At 39.1% G+C, this 18,345-nt stretch overlaps 1 protein-coding gene across 5 annotated transcripts in view; it reads left to right on the top strand.

Annotated features, from left to right (window-relative positions):
- The window catches only part of GRID1 (glutamate ionotropic receptor delta type subunit 1), a 551,826-nt gene extending 538,121 nt beyond the window's left edge, over window positions 1-13,705 (top strand). For 4 of the 5 annotated variants that reach the window (XM_074874413.1, XM_074874419.1, XM_074874415.1 and 1 more), the window contains one exon: window positions 9,866-13,705. In XM_074874413.1, coding sequence (XP_074730514.1) covers window positions 9,866-10,294 — 429 coding nt within the window. In that variant the 3' untranslated portion in view covers window positions 10,295-13,705. The remainder of the gene's footprint in view (window positions 1-9,865) is intronic. The other variant, XM_074874418.1, reaches the window with a different exon arrangement.
- Window positions 13,706-18,345: the final 4,640 nt, after the last annotated feature.

The raw sequence follows: 18,345 nt of genomic DNA, 5'->3' as shown, positions 1-18,345 counted from the left end.
CTTCCATTGATTTTAGTGGTATAGGATCAAACCTGAGTTGCTTTGAAACCAACCATATATAAAGCATAAAGTGAAAGTTACATGTGCGTTGAAGTGATTTGCTGAAGATTGAATTTACCATACAATAATATTAACAAGCAATTTACAAATCTATTTATCCATTGAATTTAAATAATCTTCTAATAGCTGAAATAACCCGTGCTCAATATTAGCAAAATATTAGGGAATCACATGTACTAATACTGTGTAAAATACATATATTTAAAAAAAACAAAACAAAACACCCAAACTTGATGGTTTGGTTATGATTTTCCGTAAGATCAGAACCATATTTATAAGCACACACAAATATGGAAAAGACCTACTTGGACTTCCTCAACATAACAAGTACTATTTCTTCAGAAGTATTCAGTATCCAGTATCTCTCTTTTGGGAAACTGGTGGCCAGATTTTTATTATGCTGAGCTATTTTAATAATTTGGCTGGCCATATCTTTTTTCATGTTGAAATAGGAGCTTGGGCAGCTTCCAAAATATAGCCCTAAATGGGTGTGCAGAAACCTTTTCAAAATTCAGTTTTTAATTAAAACATTTGTGGCTAATAGTCAGGAGCAAGAGTTTTTAAAGGCTTTCACAGTGGTGGAGTGGAGAGGAGAGGCTTTGCAAGGCAACTATCGCTGGGCATCAAACAGGTTGCAGAAGCAACTCTTTGTGCCTCCTGTGCCAAGTCCCTCTTGTACGCCTGGCATAATAGGAAAAAATGGGAACTTTTGAGATTTGGATTTGACTAGGCTGGAATGGTGAAGAAGGATGATGATAGAGCAATCTGTTATGCATGATGCTCCAGCAGAGTAAATCAGAGCGTTAAAGGGTAGCATTGCTTTGCTTTGGGCTCAGTAGAGTGAAAAATTACATCCCTTATGTACTAGATAATAATTTAGAGTTCAAAAGCTGTGTAAAGCAATGTAAAGAATCCATTAAATTTTAGTGAGTTTTGGAACAGAACCTTCGTGAATTTAATCTTTAATTCATAAAAGAATAATCTGTTACCTCACAGGGTCATTTTAGACGTTGAATTCTGAAAACACCACCGTCTTCAGGGCCATCCTCTTTGGTTGCAGTGGCTAGAAATTGCTATTTCAAACCAGAAGTATAAGAAATAATAAGTATATGTTTGCTATAAAGAGTGAAATATTAATTACATTATTAGCCTCACTATCTTGATCCTTTTTTCTCTCCCGACATCTTCCTTCCCCTTTCTCTCTGGAGATGGCCAATGATGTGAGGTTGGGCCTCAGAAGCATGGTGAGAATTTATAATAAACGTACAGATAATTGGTTTGTTGTTGAAAATGCTTGCATAGATGAATCCTTGCTAGTTATCTCCTCATCTTTACCTCTCCCCGGAACTCCCCTTGAACCTAACCTTTGTGTTGTTGGAAATGCCTGTAACTACAATATATGCAGTGTGTGCACAGTAAAGGTTTCTCCATGTGTAAGTTCTCCTTTCTCCTAAAAGAGTTCCTTTGCAGACACAGTGGCATGCTCATCAACCAGCACTCAGTATTGCATTTTGCTGCTTGTGTTGAAAAATGTTTCTTTGCATTCTCTTGCTGTCCTTTTTTTTTAACCCCGTGAAAACTGTGGAAACATCTGTATAATGTGGACCAGTCATTCATTGTCTTTGTACTTGAGTTACCTGTTTCTAATGCTTGTGAACCAAGGTTGGTAAGGATTTTAAGGCTTGAATACCTCAGCATGAGGCTGAATGTCCCCTTTCATATTGAGTAACAAATGAGGATTCTATCACAGCCTCTTACCTTGTGGGTTTGAGTCTGCTGTTGGTTGTGAGGACTAGCCAGTGTTTGTGATTGCACTTAGTTAATGGATTGTGATGAATGTGGGAGCAGATCACTGCAAGAGACTCTGGGGCTACCTGCTGTCACCTGTGTGGTGCTTGTCCCATTGGTACTGTGTCCTGCATATTAAGTCACTCAGTGGCATAGCGTGCGGATGCAGTTGAAGAGAAAAAATAAAACAACGACAGATGTTTAACTGGTTTAAATTGGTGTGCATTATCAGCTTCAGTGGCCTGGTGGGGAGCTGATTGTCTGGTGCATTTCTGGACAAGACTCACAGGCATGACCATGGGACAGCTACAGCCATCTTAAGAATTAGAGTCCTGCCTAGATGTGATTTCAGGTTAGATAAATCCAACCTGGCTAGGGGGGGCAACATGAGTGTGGGAAGATAGGGACTGCTTCATGAAGCTCCTTGCTATTGGCAGCAATTCTGTAGCAAGTCACTGTTGCTTGATTGGTCTCTAGGTTTTTGGTAATAGTTTCTTATTTTCACCAATTATATTTTCTGGCTGTGGGTAGGTGGGAATAAACTTTGGCAATGTATTTGAAACCATTTTCTATCACATTAACTTCATCTTTGCAGTATTCTGTTATTTCTCACTTTTTTTCAGGTTTACTTAGAAGGGAAAAGAATATTACTGTCTCTTCATACAGGAATTTCTGCTCTCTGGTGAAGGAGAGCATCTCCTAGTGAATAAGCTGGTCTCTCATACATAATGTTTCACAAAGTTTTGTTTCTCTGAAGATGATTACACATTGAATTAAATTAATATATTGCAAAACTCTTGCATTTCTTTTATCCTTTCAGTTGGATAACAGTCCTCAACTGGACCTCAACTGATGTCAGTCTCAACGCATTCTTCTAACAGCTGTTTTATGGATGATAGCTTAGTTAATTGCTAATTTAAAATACATGGTATAGTTTCCACTCATAAGAGCAGAAGCTTGATTGCAGAGTTGGGCCTATTTATAAAAGTAGTTTTTCAAGTAGACACTTGAGGTGCATCTGTACTTATTTCTAATAAGATACAGTTACGGTCAAACCGGTATCTAGCAGAGTACATTCAGAAACCACTCAGCAAATTTTATGTAACATTAAGTGCTATTTGACTAGGTCAGTTGCCTGTGTTAAATTAATGACAGCAAACATACATCATTGCTGCATCTGTTTACACGTCTGTCTGCATTTCACTGCATTGTCAACTGCAGAATCTCTAGAATAATGAGTGTGGCAAACTGAGTCATATTAAAAAGGGGTTATTTGTATTATTATTATAACCCCATACTGTGTTGTCATTGTCTTGCAGCACATCTATTACATATATCATCACTGCTTTTTCTTCTTCAGCAAGCCAATTATGTCTGGTTTTGCCACTCTGTCAGTGTCTTCTGGAATAAATTAAAATTACAGCTTTATATATGCAGTAGCTGTAGCTGAAAGTAATGATAATGACCCTGGGTGAATACAGAATTTCAAAATAGTCTTAAACAAACGTACATGTGCAGAGCTGCGGCTTCTTCATTTCTCCTTAACAAGCTACATGTTTGAGTGCATGATGTCTGAAACACCACAGACAGAAGCTGGTAGCTGGGTGGAGCTATGGGTTTTGACACTGAGCTAAGAAGAGAATAGCCTGTGGGTACCTGAGCATGGAAACTTCACTGTTTCAGTTTTATTCCTCTGCTTTGTTTTTCAGTTACACCGTATGTCTGTCTGTGCATGGAAGTGCCTCAGAGACTTCCTTTATGCCTGGCTGGGTACATCTGTGTCTTCCATCATCTGTGTCTCATGACTGCTGATACTTGTATTTTTTAACATACGTGTATGGGTTAAGAGGTGTTTTATGTAGATGGTGGAGGGACTGGCATATAACCTGGTCATGGTCAGAAGAGGAAATGTCTGTCTGAGGCTGAGTCTTGACTCAAATTTTGAACCTCAGTCCTAATCACAAAATTGCCATATTTTTTTAAATAGTTCTTTCACAGAATGAAAATGTAAATGAACATTTATGTCTTGGTTTCATTCTCTCACCAGAAGATATTCCTTCTGTCACCCAAGACAGAAACAAACAAACAAAACAGAAATGCGCCACAATATATGATTAAGACTATATTAGTTTAAAAGCATTATTTTCTGCAATCTCCTGAGGCTTATTAAACTGCATTAACAGGATTTTAATACTTGGCACAGTAATCAGCATTTGAGCAGGAGTTATTGACGTATTCATGGTAGTCCCTTGGTGTATGTGCCTGTCTGCCCATATTGGTTGCACTTCTGAATTTTTAGTGCTTGATACTTAGGGTCAGGACCATCAGTCTTTTTCTTCTCCTCTAGTCTAGTGTGGTCTTATTTGCATCTGTGGAATGCAGGTGCAACTTATCACAGTTTTGGCATAGTTTTAGCATCAAATTTCTGCAGATATTCATCATTCCTTTTTGGGCATTTGTCTCCCTTTTTGGCCTTACTGAAACTGCTTCATCAGCTTGCAACGTTTTTATCTCTTCAAGAGGCTTCTCTTGGACTTTGTGATAAGATCAGAGAAATCATGAGTGAGAACAAGAGGCCACATTAATGTCTTTGATAAAAATATTTTTGTCAAAAATCTTCATTTTTGGAAAATCCCAACCATTTTAAACCTGGCAGCTGAAAAGTATTACCTTTGAATTAATTGTGTTTAGAGTGATGTAGGCAATTTCTTGAAAATATCAGCCAGTAGCTCCCTTCCAACACTCAGTGAGGTGTCTCTCAAATTTGATGTTAAGTGACTCCAAACCTCCCAAGTAGTTTCATATTCTTTCAATCTGACTGCCCACATGCTTTTATTAGAGCCCACTGTCAAAAGTCACAGAAAATAAGCTAGAAAAAAAAATAATTGATTACTCTGTAAATCATCCTGTCTGCATCTATATCTTGCCATAATTTCTTTCCGCATGATAAGGCCAAACTTGGTTATTCCTGAAGGGGAGTCATTGTTTCTTGCAGGTGCGGTTGTGCAGGGTTAGTTGTTCCCAGATAATTCTGGTGCGCATCCTCCAAATCCACCCCAGTGGTTGCCATGGTGTGCTCCTGCTATCATTCATAGGCCATTGAATCTGTCATTCATGATCAAGTTCTTGGGATGTATCGGAAACATGCCCTTCATTCGCCCTTGCAGAACTCAAACTCATTGGGGAAGAATGACATTTAAATCAGTATTTATGAATAAGATAATTTCCTGACCAGAAGCACTGTTTGGTTAGCTGTTTTCCTTAAGCTTGAGGAGGATAAGCCTGTGTTTATAATTCATTTTCCTTACATGATATTTTTTCTTTCCTTTGCTGATTAATTTCTTCAACTGATCTATTTGGAGTACAACATTAATATTGAAGATAGAATTATGAAGGTAGCAAAGGGAAAATATTTGATCTCCTTCTGGCCACACAAGCATATACATTTATCCAATGTAGTTATATATACAAAGTGAAGTTGAATTGGCATGAAACGTCTGAGATATGACATTTATAATATTAACTAAGTTTTGCATATTAAGTACAAAAGAGAAAGAGAAGAAACCTTTGGTAACGTGTCTGTCACAGTTTGGGGATCATTCATTCAGCTCTTGAAGAGACCTAACTGGAGCTAAGTGGAGCTGAAGCCAGAAACCTTTGTGAAGAAAAGCAGTAAGGCTTCCCCTGAGGGGCTCTCCTCTGGGTAAGGGGAGTCTCTGGGCTAGAAAACCAGCACACCAGCCTCCACTATGGCTCCTGTTTTTTCCATCCAGCTCCTAGGTCTAGTACCTCTGCCATTCCCTAGCTCCAAGCCTCAATTCATTAATTTAGTCATAGAGAAATGCAAAAATAGGGAACAGTTACAATGTCAGAAGGCTTGAAAATCTTTTGCAATGCTACATTACCATTTCACAGTTAAGGTGACAAAGCCTCAGGAAAATGAAAAAAAATGCAACCTCAGTAACTGCCTAAAAATTATAACAAATGGCTCATATTTAATGAGAATTATAGAATTAAAAATAAAGGGGAACACTGAGGTGACAAGAGAGCAAAGCATTATAAATTTTTAAAATTTGTCTTCTGGCTCTATTACCATTTAACCCTTTTTCCATCTACCTTGTTACTTTTCAGTAAGTTTGTTACTGAATTTTCTGAAAGAACAGTAAAGGAAAAAAAGAAAAGATGAAGTTTACAGAATTTACAAATCTGAAAGCTTGGCTTGTCAAATGAAGCTATCCCGAAACCTTCAGTTTTGGAAATCTTGGGATTCAAGGCAGTCTTCTAGTATGTAATGACAAACTAATCTTTTGAGGGGTTTCTAATTTTTATCTTAGGGGTTTTTAAGAGCATTTGAAAAATCATTCAGCATTAAGATAGTTTCATACAAAGCTTGACATTTAGTTATTTAGCTGCTCTTCATCTAATAAGACAAAGAAAAAGACAAGAACCTTTAAAAATCTGGTTTTATTATTCCTCAGAGGCAGAGCTGTTTTCCTTAACCTTTACAAACATTTTATTTTAACAACAAAAAGAAGGAATAATGTGAACTTCTGGGCTCTAGGAAGCCTTTAATAATTTTTCTCTGATCTTAATAAGGCCAGAAAGTTGTCCTTAATGCTGAAGAAAGAGTTAAAAGTAGGCAAATGAAACCCCCACCCCTACCTCTTAAAAAAAATGGCAAGCATTTACTTCTCTACTTACTCCATAAAGTGTTCTGTTGTAGATAAAGTGTGATGTTTGTGTGAAGGAATTGTGTTTTTGTTTTTCTTGATAATGAAAACTTCAGCACAGTGAAACATAAGTTTGTATTGTGAAACATAAGCAACTGCAAATCCGCCATTTTCTGAGGAATGCTGTCCCAGGGCTGGACTGTGCATAGTAGAAGAAAGGAGGGCAATCCTGTTAGGCCAGCAAAGGGAAACATTCCAAATGACATGGTCCTTAATAACCCCTCTGGTCTGGTCAGGAGATGTCTGTTAAGAGCATCCCATCTGTGGCTCTTCATGTTTACATCTTAAAAGAGCTAAGCTAAATATATAACCAGGATTAATTAATCCTTTAAGTTTCATGACCTTTTGTGCACAGATACTCCAAATGAAGAGCACACTTCATTCACAAATGTATTTTTCCTCTGCAAACAGTTATTGCTGTTGCAAATGCTGAAACTACCTTTCCCTCTGGCTTTGACTAGTTATCCCAATGACATTACATTTGTTCCCATAGCAGAGCAGGATGGAATGTACCAACTATGTGCTTGCAGTCAAAAAATACAAATACAAATAAAATGTTGATATATATTTTCACTTGAAATGATCTGAAGAAGGCATTAGTATTTGACAAAAGCTTAGAAAAACACAAATGAGTCATGAACATTTCTCCAAGGGCTTATTTAGGAAAATTTGTTTTAGTATGTGTTCGGTTCTACCCTGAGTTCTCAACTTTTCTTATTTTAGTAGGGGCTTAGCAAGAATATAGGTTCCGGATAACTAGAATGCCAACCTAGGAGTCTAAATCAAAGCTAGCACCATTTTTGAGAAAAGAAATACTACAGGGTACCTAAAGAAGCATTGTATAACAGTCTTCTGAAAGTTAACTTCCTTAGACGCAGGTCTCATCATACATGGTGGTAGCTGAAGTTTGTGTCCAAGCAGAACTTTGCAGCGAGGTTTCACTGGCAGACAGCTGAGGAACACACAGCAGTACGCAGCTGGACGTCAGTGCAGAAGGAACCCGCCCGTAGTGGTCGAGCCCTTACTCCCAACAGGGGATAATATAAGAACACTTCTTGTGTTTGCCTCCAGTCTGCCATTTTACTTCAAGAAATAGAAATAAATAAATTTATTAATTAAATCCAGGTAATCCTCTGGCCATTGTACCACAAATCCTTAATCTACCTAGCTAGAGAGTTTATGGGCTAGCCTCTGTGTTATCATCAGCTTGGTGCACTGTCTAACTTATCGAATGAAGAGCCTGACAGGTCAAGTACGGCTGTTGGCAAGAAGGACTTAATGCAGTTGCAGGGGTTATCTGATCAAGTATTGTGTGGTCCCTTTCTGCCACAAAAGTTTATTTTTTTATTTATTGTCCATTGACTTTGTCTAACTCAGTATAGTCTGATTGCAGGAGTTGGCTGAAAAAGCAGTATTTTTAAAAAAACTGTTTCTTTGGTGGGGAAGACAATATCCCCTGGGTTTCTGGGAGCTTCACTGGGATTTTGGTGGATTTGTGATGTAAATGAAATCGGAATTCATTTTCTGCTGATTAGCAAAGGACGTGCAACGTGCAGCTCAGACCTGTAATTGTTGAACAATTGTACTTCAGTTGAAATCAATATGGATTTAGCCTAAGCTAAGGACACAGGTTTGGGTTCACCATCATGTAACACTAATTAATTTCCAAATCCGTGCAGAGATCAGCAAATGCAATGGTTCTTAAGTAACGTAGAAGGTGGTGTTAAATCACAAAGTTAGAATCAAAATTTGTTGTTGACATTGACAGGAATCAAGGGCTTTGCCGTTGACTTGTCAATTTACAGGTGAAAGCAAAGTTTCAAAGCAGTGGATACCACTGGAATGATATTGTAATTCTCTGTGCTCCACCTGAACACCAGTGGCAAAAGATCATGGGGTGGTAGTGACACCTTGTACTTCTCTGTTCCCAGAGCCTAGTTTTTGGTATGAATCAGAGCAGTAAGACTGCTGGTGTTGGGTTTAACCAACATTTAAGCATGTTGATCTGTGGGCAATCAAGGATTACTGGAACACAAAAGTTTCAGGTAGTCCTACTTCTTAGGCTGGAATGTTGCTGGCTGCCCAGCATCATTACAAGTTTCTGTCAGACCAGGGAATTTCTCCAGTTCCAGGATTGTTGGGCTTTTATAGATGCTTTGCTGCTAGTCTGCTGTATGTTACACTTGCATCAAATAACTACAACAGCAGATCATAGCTGTGCTTTACGAAATATAGAGAAATGATATAATATAATACCTTTTTATTGGCAATACAATGCTAGCTATTAAAATTCTGTCATACAGCATCCCTGGTGGTTGGCTTTATTCTGCCAGTTTTGTTGCTTTCCAATTTGAGCAGCCTGAATGCTGTGCTGAGGTGACAAACAGCCCATTGTAGGTCTTTGCTGCTTCAGGTTTTAAAGACAACTTCTTTTGCTGTATTTCCTCATGGAAACTAAAACATGTTGAGTAAGTGGTCCCAAAAGGCCTTTGAAGACACTGCTCTGGGAGCCTTAGGCAACGCATTCTGAGAAGTTGGTGATGCATTTTTTAAAGACCAGCATTAATTTCCCAAGCTCTGACCGCAGACTTTTACCAGATGATGTGTCAAGATGACAGACAGCTTATAGTTGGTCACACAACTGTTCAGAACATAAATGAGTGGTCTCCTTCCCAGGGCTCCCAGAGTAGGTCTCTCCTAGTGCTGTTCCAGTAGGTCTATAGTCTGTGCCACATAGGTGACCCAGGGCTTCCTGCCGGGAAGCGAAGACTTCTTCACAACTACAACCCCTGGCCAGTAGATTTTGGCACATGAAGCAACTACCCTGGAGTCAACTAGGCTGTGCACAGTGTTTTACTGACATGTTCCTTAGAAAATGCACTGCAACTAGATGAGACAGTGGCGAGATACTTGCTGGAATTTGGCATCCCAGATTGCTTGTCTGCTTGCCATATGCTTTTTTCTGGGCTTGTGCAAGGTGAGCTAAGGACTTGTGGGATGTGCTGGTCCCTAGTGCCAGCTCCTGTTAGGCATCGGTTTACCTCTAAGGAGGACGGGATTTACAACATCAGGGGCTTTTGCAGGCTGCGATTGAGCTGGTGGTTTCTTCAGCATATGTTTCTCAGCTGGAGATGATGGGCAGACCTCAAGGTTTTGCATAGGCACAGATGAAATCAAAACAATATAATGAGTGAACAGCGGCTCCTGTCACACAGAGGAAGTGGAGGGGGGCCGGATTGGATTGGAGATTGTGTTTGGACTGATTGTTCTGATTTCTTCCTCACTAGGACAAAGAAGTGAACCTGGAGCAGGTCCACAGACGCATGAACAGTTTAATTGATGAAGACATAGCCCACAAGCAAATCTCTCCAGCGTCCATTGAAATCTCAGCCTTGGAGATTGGTGGCATGCAGCCAGCTCAGACCCTGGAGCCGGTACGCGAATACCAGAACACGCAACTTTCTGTCACCACCTTTTTACCAGAACAGACAACTCATGGTGCCAGCAGGACACTCACAGGTGCCTCTGGCAGCAACCTGCCGCTGCCCCTGAGCAGCTCAGCCACCATGCCCTCCATACAGTGTAAACACAGGTCACCAAATGGAGGACTATTTCGTCAGAGTCCCGTGAAAACCCCGATCCCAATGTCATTTCAGTCTGTGCCAGGGGGAGTAATTCCAGAAGCAATGGAGCCCTCTCATGGAACATCCATATGACAAAAACAAACAGTAAAACAACCAGCAGAGCTTTTTAATACAAAATCTAAAAGAAACAAAAAAAAAAAAACCAACAAAAACAAACCCAACAAACTCTTACATTTTTCTTGTATATACCTGTAAATAATGAAAGAATGAAGTGGGGTAAAAGTGTATTTTGAATATTCCCAATTTTCGAAGTCAGTAAAAAAACAAAAAACAAACAAAAATGTATGAATGACTTTGTAAATTTTGTTCTATATGAATAAAAAGGCAAACTACTTGTGATCGTTCTCAAGTGCCAAAGAAGACCAGTTACTGGGACTGAGGGCCGTACTTTTTTTCCATTGATTTCAACACTTATTCCCTTACTGTTTTTTTTTTTTTAAAGAGCAAAAAACTTACCTGTTTCTTGCTAGAAAAGTTCACCATGCTCAGATCTCTCCTTTCCCCAGAACTCTATTTTATAGTCAAGGTGGCAGTTCACTCAGAGAATTTAACAGCTGGTATTAGCATAGCAGTAACAAATGTTTTAAATGTGAATTATAACTAAAATCCAACAAACAATAAACAAAAAAAAGAGAACCTTTTCCTTCTAACAAGGATTTAAACTTCCACACAGTTTCTAAGTTTAAGCACAGGATTATTGAATTGTGTTTTTACGTGTCTGCTGCACTGTGTGGCTCCTTTTATTTAACCTTCTGTGTTTTGTTATATATATAATAGATATTATATATCTATTATATATATGACCTGTATATTATATATATAAATGCTTTGATAAACAGGTTTTAGGTTAAGGGGAAAGCTTTTAAGAAAAACTGATCAGCTCTTTTTTATGTCTTGTGTACACGACTGAAAATGGGGAGGAACCAATGGCTGAAAGGAGTGAAACAAGGAAGAGCTTTAATGGACAGGAGATAATGGCATTGCAGGGACTGTGCCCTCTGGTGCCATCTCTTTAAGATTTCAAGGAATTTGCTGCATAATGGATGCAGCGCTCTCTGTTGAAGTCATATCCCTGAATGACAAGGCTAAGCTCCTGACTATAAGCACAGCTCTGGGTTTTTTCCATTGATTTTGTAAAGAGAAACATTTTAATGGCCATGTCTATAACCTCGGTAGAAATGGCTGTAAAATGCCTTTTTTTTTGGTCTGTGAAACACAGAGGACAAAGATAGAGCAACGTATAGCAAATTTAATGTCTTGTTCTGCAAATATTACCAAGGCAATTTCATATGACCAAAAAAATCAAAACAAAACAAAACCACATTGTTTCCTTCCCAAATAGTAGTTCGAATGCCCAAGAAAACTGATCCCCCCCTCCCCTGCCCACTGTTGCTAATGGACCATCACTATCAGAGTTGGGATAATTTAGTGTCTTCTTAAATGTATCCCTATAGCTAGGTTGTAATTTCCCTTTGTAGCTGGATTTCCTCACTTTATTAGAACACTGCTATTTGGAAAAGGCTGTAGATCTCGGTGCAGCAAAATCACTACCTACATTAAAGGTGAAAAATTATGTTTGAACAGAGGTAAAAATGCATTCACATCCTAAGAAAGTCAGCAGGCAATCTGGGTCAGGGTAAATAAACATTCCATTGACTGCTTCTAATTTGATTTGCATAATTATGCAACAGGTATATTTATGGCATGATAAAAGTCCCCAAATTTTTACATTTCTAGTTTAAGCAGTAGGGAAGAAAAGTCAAACTCTGATACAGAAACAGCCTAATGGAAGAGCATACTCAGCATACTACTTTTTAGATGAGGAATAATAATGGTGAGTTTACAGAAGGAATGCTCTTGCAGGGATTAATTTGTCTCTGTTGTCAAGCTGGTTTCTCGCGAAGACAGTGCGATTTTGCAGCTTGGCACAAATTGCACTATTTGCTTCAAACTAATTAAAAATGAATAATGCTCTAGTCAGCTGACTAGACTTATCCTATTTAGAGACTTGGCCTACAGAAGCTTACGATTTTTTTCTTTTTTCTTTCGTCATACTTTTTCTTATCATCTTAACAAAACTATGGCCACAGGAAAAAACAGACATTTCTTCCCCTGATTTTTTCCCACCTTCCATGAATACACTAATTAGTTATGATAGAAATAGCTGTGCAAATAGACTATGCACATCTACATATCTGTAAAGACGCTTAGAAGAAAGCGTGCAACTGTTGGCATTGCAAAAATCCCTCATTTTTATTACCAATTTAAGATTTTAGCAGCTGCACAGGAACATGCTCCAGAAGAGGTGCAAGGAGATGCTTGTGTAGCTACAAGGGTGCAAATCTGCAAGCGAGGGCTTAGCTGGAGTGGTACTCCCTCCTCGGTGGTACCAGAGCAAGGAGGCTGTCACCCCTTGTCCTGAGCATCCTCCAGAGCACAGGTAGGTGAGCAGCTCACTCAGCCACCTCAGCAGCACAAGGCAATTGCCCAGCCACCTCCTCCCTTTTGGCTGGTGAAGAGCCATGGTGAGCTGCTGGTGCATGGCAGCGTAGCCACTGCTGCTGGCTCTGCACCAATGTTGTAGCAAACAAGCTTGTCAGAGGTTGTCTGAGCTGCTCCCTTGCCATTTCACCACAAAGCATGCTATTTATTTGCTGCAGCAAAGCTCAGAGCAGGGGATTGAAGCCCTCCTTTACTGAGGAATCATTGCTTTCACAAAACATATTAGGTCTTTTTCATATTATAGTCTAAACCACTGTACTGAATAATTTAAGCTAAACTGCATTTGTGGAATAAATTGTGAATGCAGTATATTTTGGGGATTAACTTTTAACATTCTCCATCTTCACTGTTTTCCTGGCTTAGTCTTGCCATGTGCTGTAAAGTTTGGAAGGGTGATTTAACTTACAAAAAATGTTGGATCTCACTGATTCTCATGCATAGAATATGACTCACCTGTTTGCATGCTCTGCAGGATTACATCTAAGATGATCACCATCTTGAAGAATCAAACCACACACTCCTCTTTAAGAAAAGTATTTAAGCATGTGTGTAAGCCCTATAGAAAGCAGCTGCTTTACGTACAGGTTGAAGGGCCTTGCTGATTAATAATGGAGTTAAAATTCAGATCTCAAATTAAATATATGGCTAATTTTAAGCAGGTGAGTTAGCTTACCAGACTCCCTGGGACTATTCAGTTGCTTAAAGTTAACCATCTTGAATGCTTTGCTGCACCAGGGTCTATACTGTAGAAGTAGGAATCCACAATGGATCTGTCACTGTCTAGTAATTATTTGTCTGTATAAAAGTTAGCAAGTCATAACTTGAGCCTGTCAACCATGACAGGAAGCTGTTAAATCTTTCATGTGATGGTGGTTTGATTTTAGATTATTTAAGCAAATCACCAGGCTCTCCTTGAACATAAACAATGTTTCTTTCCCCATAACTTTCAGTTTTCAAAGTAAATGCAGAATGTATGATTTCCATATTCTGTCTCCTGTTTTATATTTATATCTTCATTTTGACAGATCAAAGCTTTCACTTTCTATATAATATGTATTCACCACACACTCATGCATATATATATATATACATGCGCAGTTACTCACAGAAGAAGTGAGAAATATCATTTCCATGTGATGTAAATGAGCATAACCTCAAAGCTCTCACAGAGCTGTGCTTATTTGCACCACCTGCAGATTTGACCCTTCACTTTTAATATCTGGCAAGTTGTGGTAGGAAAAACTGCAGAAATTCCTGAGAACTTTGAAGACCAAACTGTGCCCTTGATTTTCAAATGGAACTTTGCCCGAGTGCTTAAAAAAAGGAATAATGTATGATCCCAAATATTCCAGCTTCTCCAGGATGTTTACATTGCCAAGGTGGTTGTACATGAAATGGATAATCGAGTGCCTATACCTTCCTTTTATCGTGCTCTTTTGCTGATGAACTTTTGCGGAAGTGACATCTGTGGCACAGCACTTGTAGTGCATCTTGTTCTATCGATCCATTAGTTTAGAAATGACTTTATTTTCATACAAAAATGTGACTCCGTTTCTTCTATTTGCTTGCAACCCACGGGCAATCTGCTTGCAATCTGAAGAATGCATTGCTTTTATTTCTTAGTATGTCATGTTTTCCTATTGCAATGGAAAAAAGAGTAATTGTGCTTTTTAATTTCAGAGTTGAAACTTGATAGAACGTTTTTATGCTGAGTTACAACTACATGTGTGCAATATTTGTCTTGCAAAGTGAAATTCCCAATATCTGCCTTGCTTTGATAACCATTGCTGCACTGTAGATGAAGTCTCAGCAAAACAACTCACTTTCTCTTAATCTGCTGATAGAATAAAACACTTAAACCTGGGTTCTCACCTGTGTAAATCAGCATCCTTCCAGTGAAAGGGTCAAGCATACTGAATTTCAGTAGGTGAAGATTTGGCTCTTAATATTAGGCTTGAAAGCACTGCTTCCCATAAAATTGTATTCAACAATAGCTCTGAAAAGAAAAATATTTTGAGAGTCTCAAAAATGAACACAAAAGAGGAACATTTATTACTGTTTTAAGCATTTAATATGGATTTGAGTTTAAACTGTATGCTGAAATAACTTAGAGAACAAATTTCTTCTTAAAATCTGTTCAAATTTAGGTATATTTCTCCTCTAAGAAAGGTTAAAAGCTGTTGGCTTGGTGGCAAGTGGAGCATTCCTTTCAGAGCCAATCATGTTACTGGAGCAATAGAGCAACCACAGTGCTCAGGCCTTTTTATTTTATTTTATTTTTCTCTACTGACTTGAACTTGAGTTGTGAGCAGCTATAGAATAACAGATCTAAACACAAGACATTTGGGGGACCCTGTTGGAAATTTCCCAAAGAATCCACATCCTTTGGCAACCTGGGAAAAGCAAGGAGAAAGTTAGAAGAAAACTCTGAAGAGAAGCAAAATTGAAGGTAAAAATGAAGATGTGGTGAAGGGGGAGGGAGAAAAGGGTCATTACAACTCATGTGTCTAGCAAATCTGTATTGCTTGGAAGCCTAGATTCCATCATACAAGTGCTCACCTCAGTTAATTATTATTTTTCTTAAATTTTAGGAAACAAAAGCAGAATTTGTTCTACGAGAAACAGTTATTATATTATTTAAGAGTTGGAATTATTTGTTTGGTGATGCCAGTTTTTTGGCTTGATTCTCACTCAGCTGGGGAAAATCAGTTTCAATCAGTGATTTGCACCTAAACCAGCTGTGGGCTGCTTGCTGAATGACACTCCCAATGGCTGTTTAGGTCTGCAGCTGGGAAAAATCGGCCTCACTCAGCTACCTATAAACATCTAATTTCTCTGGGTTTGGGTAAGGATTAAGGTTTAGTAGTGTCTACTGCATGTGTCTCTGGATTCCTGGGTATGGATGCTGCTTTGCTAGTGTTCATATTGGAATACAGCAGCATAGAAACTTGATTTCTCTAAGCTTGCAAGGTAACTAATAACAGAAGCAAGTCTTTTACTGAGCTTGTTTTCTCCTAAGTTTATTGTCAGGCTTATTAGAGGGATTTTTTTTTTTTTTAACTGCATGCTTACAAGGTGTTACTTATTTTTTTTCCCTATTTAAATTGATATCAAATAGTTTGCTTAGAAATCAACGCCAGTAGTAACTGGTTCATGTCACTTTGTAATGGAGCACCACCATAAGAAAGCTGGTTTGGTTTTTGTGGGGTTTTTTTGTTTTATTCCTTTTCTTCTAAGTCTCCCTGGAAGATGTTTCATCTCTCAGTAACTGTTCAGTTCTTTTGTTGCAGTTATAAAACTGTAGTTTTGAGGGTGTGAAGGTCTGTATGTTTTGGTCCCTATATAATGTAATGGAGGAGAAATAAGTCCTCACAGTCATAGATAAACACAGCCGTGGAAAGTAGCAGGGTAGGGAAAAAATGTGAACAAAAAAGAAAAAAGTTTGCACGTTTAACTGCTTGGATGACAGGCTGGGACAGAAAATGGTTTCCAAATAGTATGTTACATGTGACTGACTGTACTGTAGAAGTCGCCTGAAATGTTACTAGGTGGGAAACCACAAATTGCAGCTCAACATACCCCCAGGTTGTTTTCAAGATAAAGAATGCTTTTTTTTTTAATTGATTGTTTTGTTATCATGTCATAACTGAAGCTGTATGTGAAAGGATGTGGAACCAGAGGTTTTAAAACAGCTTTAGTTAATTATCAGACTGCTTTTAGACTCTGATTTTTAAAACCCACTCATTAAAGAAATTATCTTTGAGATTTTCTATATTTCAATATTTTTCTTAATTTATTTTCCTCTTGTAAAATGTATGTGTGTGTTTTCTGATGGAACTATTTTCAAAGTGGTGAAGCAGAGCACAAAAGAGCCCAGCATTTCAGGTGAGAATTGCAGTTAAAAGAGCATACGGCCATGACAATGAACTGTGAAGAAGAGAGATCCCAGATTTATGTATTTTTTTCTACGTATCAGCAGAAAAAACTTGACTTCTGTTTAATGTACTTTTTATATGATTTATATTGGATCAATCCCATCAAATTAAATACTTACCAGAAGCAAAATATTCCAGCCCACCGAAGTGCTGAAATGCATATTTGCAAATAAATCTAAGCAGACACTGGAAATGTTTCCCTGTTTTATATAGAAAGCCTCATTTTAATCTGATGAAGTGGGTATAAGGATGTAACTCAAGCATTGGGTAGTGCTGCCCTGCACCCAGGCTCATTGTGCCTGGGGCTCATGATGTGGTGTAGCATCCCACAGCTGTCGGTAGCCACAGCAGCAGCACAGAGAAAGGGGGATGAGATTAGGTTTGGGAATTACTTCTTTGTCCTGAGACAGAGAGTTCTCACCCATGAATAAATCTGAGATGACATCAGGTCAAAAGCTTTATCTGCAGTTGCAGACCTTTTTTTCATCTTGGTGCATTAGTAAGGATCCCAGAGGACTGAGCTTGACCCTGCTAGCTGTTCATCGCCCCCAGCAGAAGTGACAGGCATGTCCTGCTCTGGGTGAAGGAGAGGGATGTGTCCATGTGTGCTGTGTTGTGGTTTTGCCCATCTGTTGGCTATGTTGCTGCTGCTGTGTGGATAAGGTGGGACAGAAGAAACGCTCCTGAGAGGTGTTCGGTGTAGTCAGGTATAGTGTTTACAAGCTGTTGAAAATGAGTAGTTCCTGTATTTTGACTGCCATTTAAGAGCTGGCCAGGAAAATATATTACAATATTTTTCTTGATTCTAAAGCCAGCTTGGGTTATGGTGAGAACTAATTTTCTGGGAGGGTGCTTTGGTCATGGAAGCTTTCAACTTCCAGTATAGCAACCACTAACAGCTTGGCACGCATCCTGCAGGGACCGTGAGACGATGGCGAAGTCAGTGTGGAGTGAGGCATTTGGCAGCATTTGCGGTGAGCTTCCTGGAGAGCTCGTGTCTGCTGCAGTGGTGGTGGCGGAGGAGCACAGGGAAACCTCAGAGCAGCAGTAGGAGGAAGAGCTGCTGGGGAAGGGGGATGTGGAGCAACCCCAGAGAGCAGGGGCAGGAGCGGGGGGGGAGGGGGGTGGAAGGAGTGCTGGCATGGGAATTGCCCCTCAGCAATTGGTGAGGCTTGGAAATAAAATGGGGAAAATGCTGTATCAGAGTATGAATACCCAGCAGGGTCTGAACTGTGGACATGGATGTTGCTGTATGGGACTGTCATTGTTTACATAAAGGTTTCCTAAAATCCACATGATGCTAAATAGGGAAACTTGGGTCAGACTGATCCTGGCACATGGAGAGAACAAATAGCGATCATATTGGGCTGTGAGTTGCTGCTTTTAAGTCTGTGCTGTTTGATTTCTTGTTCCGTGTCTGTAGATTGGCTCACTTGTCTCTTCCGGGCTATGATTAGTTGTGCTACATTTACCCAACTCATTGACAGGGGGAATGTGCTTTTACAACACAAGAACAATTTCCTCTTGTGCATTTGCATTCCTGGCTTTGTCTTGTCATTCATGTCAAAATGTCAAGCAGAGAAACATATGCTTTCAAATGGAGTTTCTGTAAACCATTTGGATCAATAAGGACTGTCTGTCTGCATATTTGTAACATCTGCCACAGAGGAATATGAAGCTCTATCA

The sequence above is a fragment of the Strix uralensis genome, chromosome 7 (genome assembly GCF_047716275.1).
Source record: "Strix uralensis isolate ZFMK-TIS-50842 chromosome 7, bStrUra1, whole genome shotgun sequence".
NCBI lineage: Eukaryota > Metazoa > Chordata > Aves > Strigiformes > Strigidae > Strix > Strix uralensis.
Note: the sequence above shows the minus strand (reverse complement) of the source record. Positions and strands in the feature narration are given on the sequence as shown.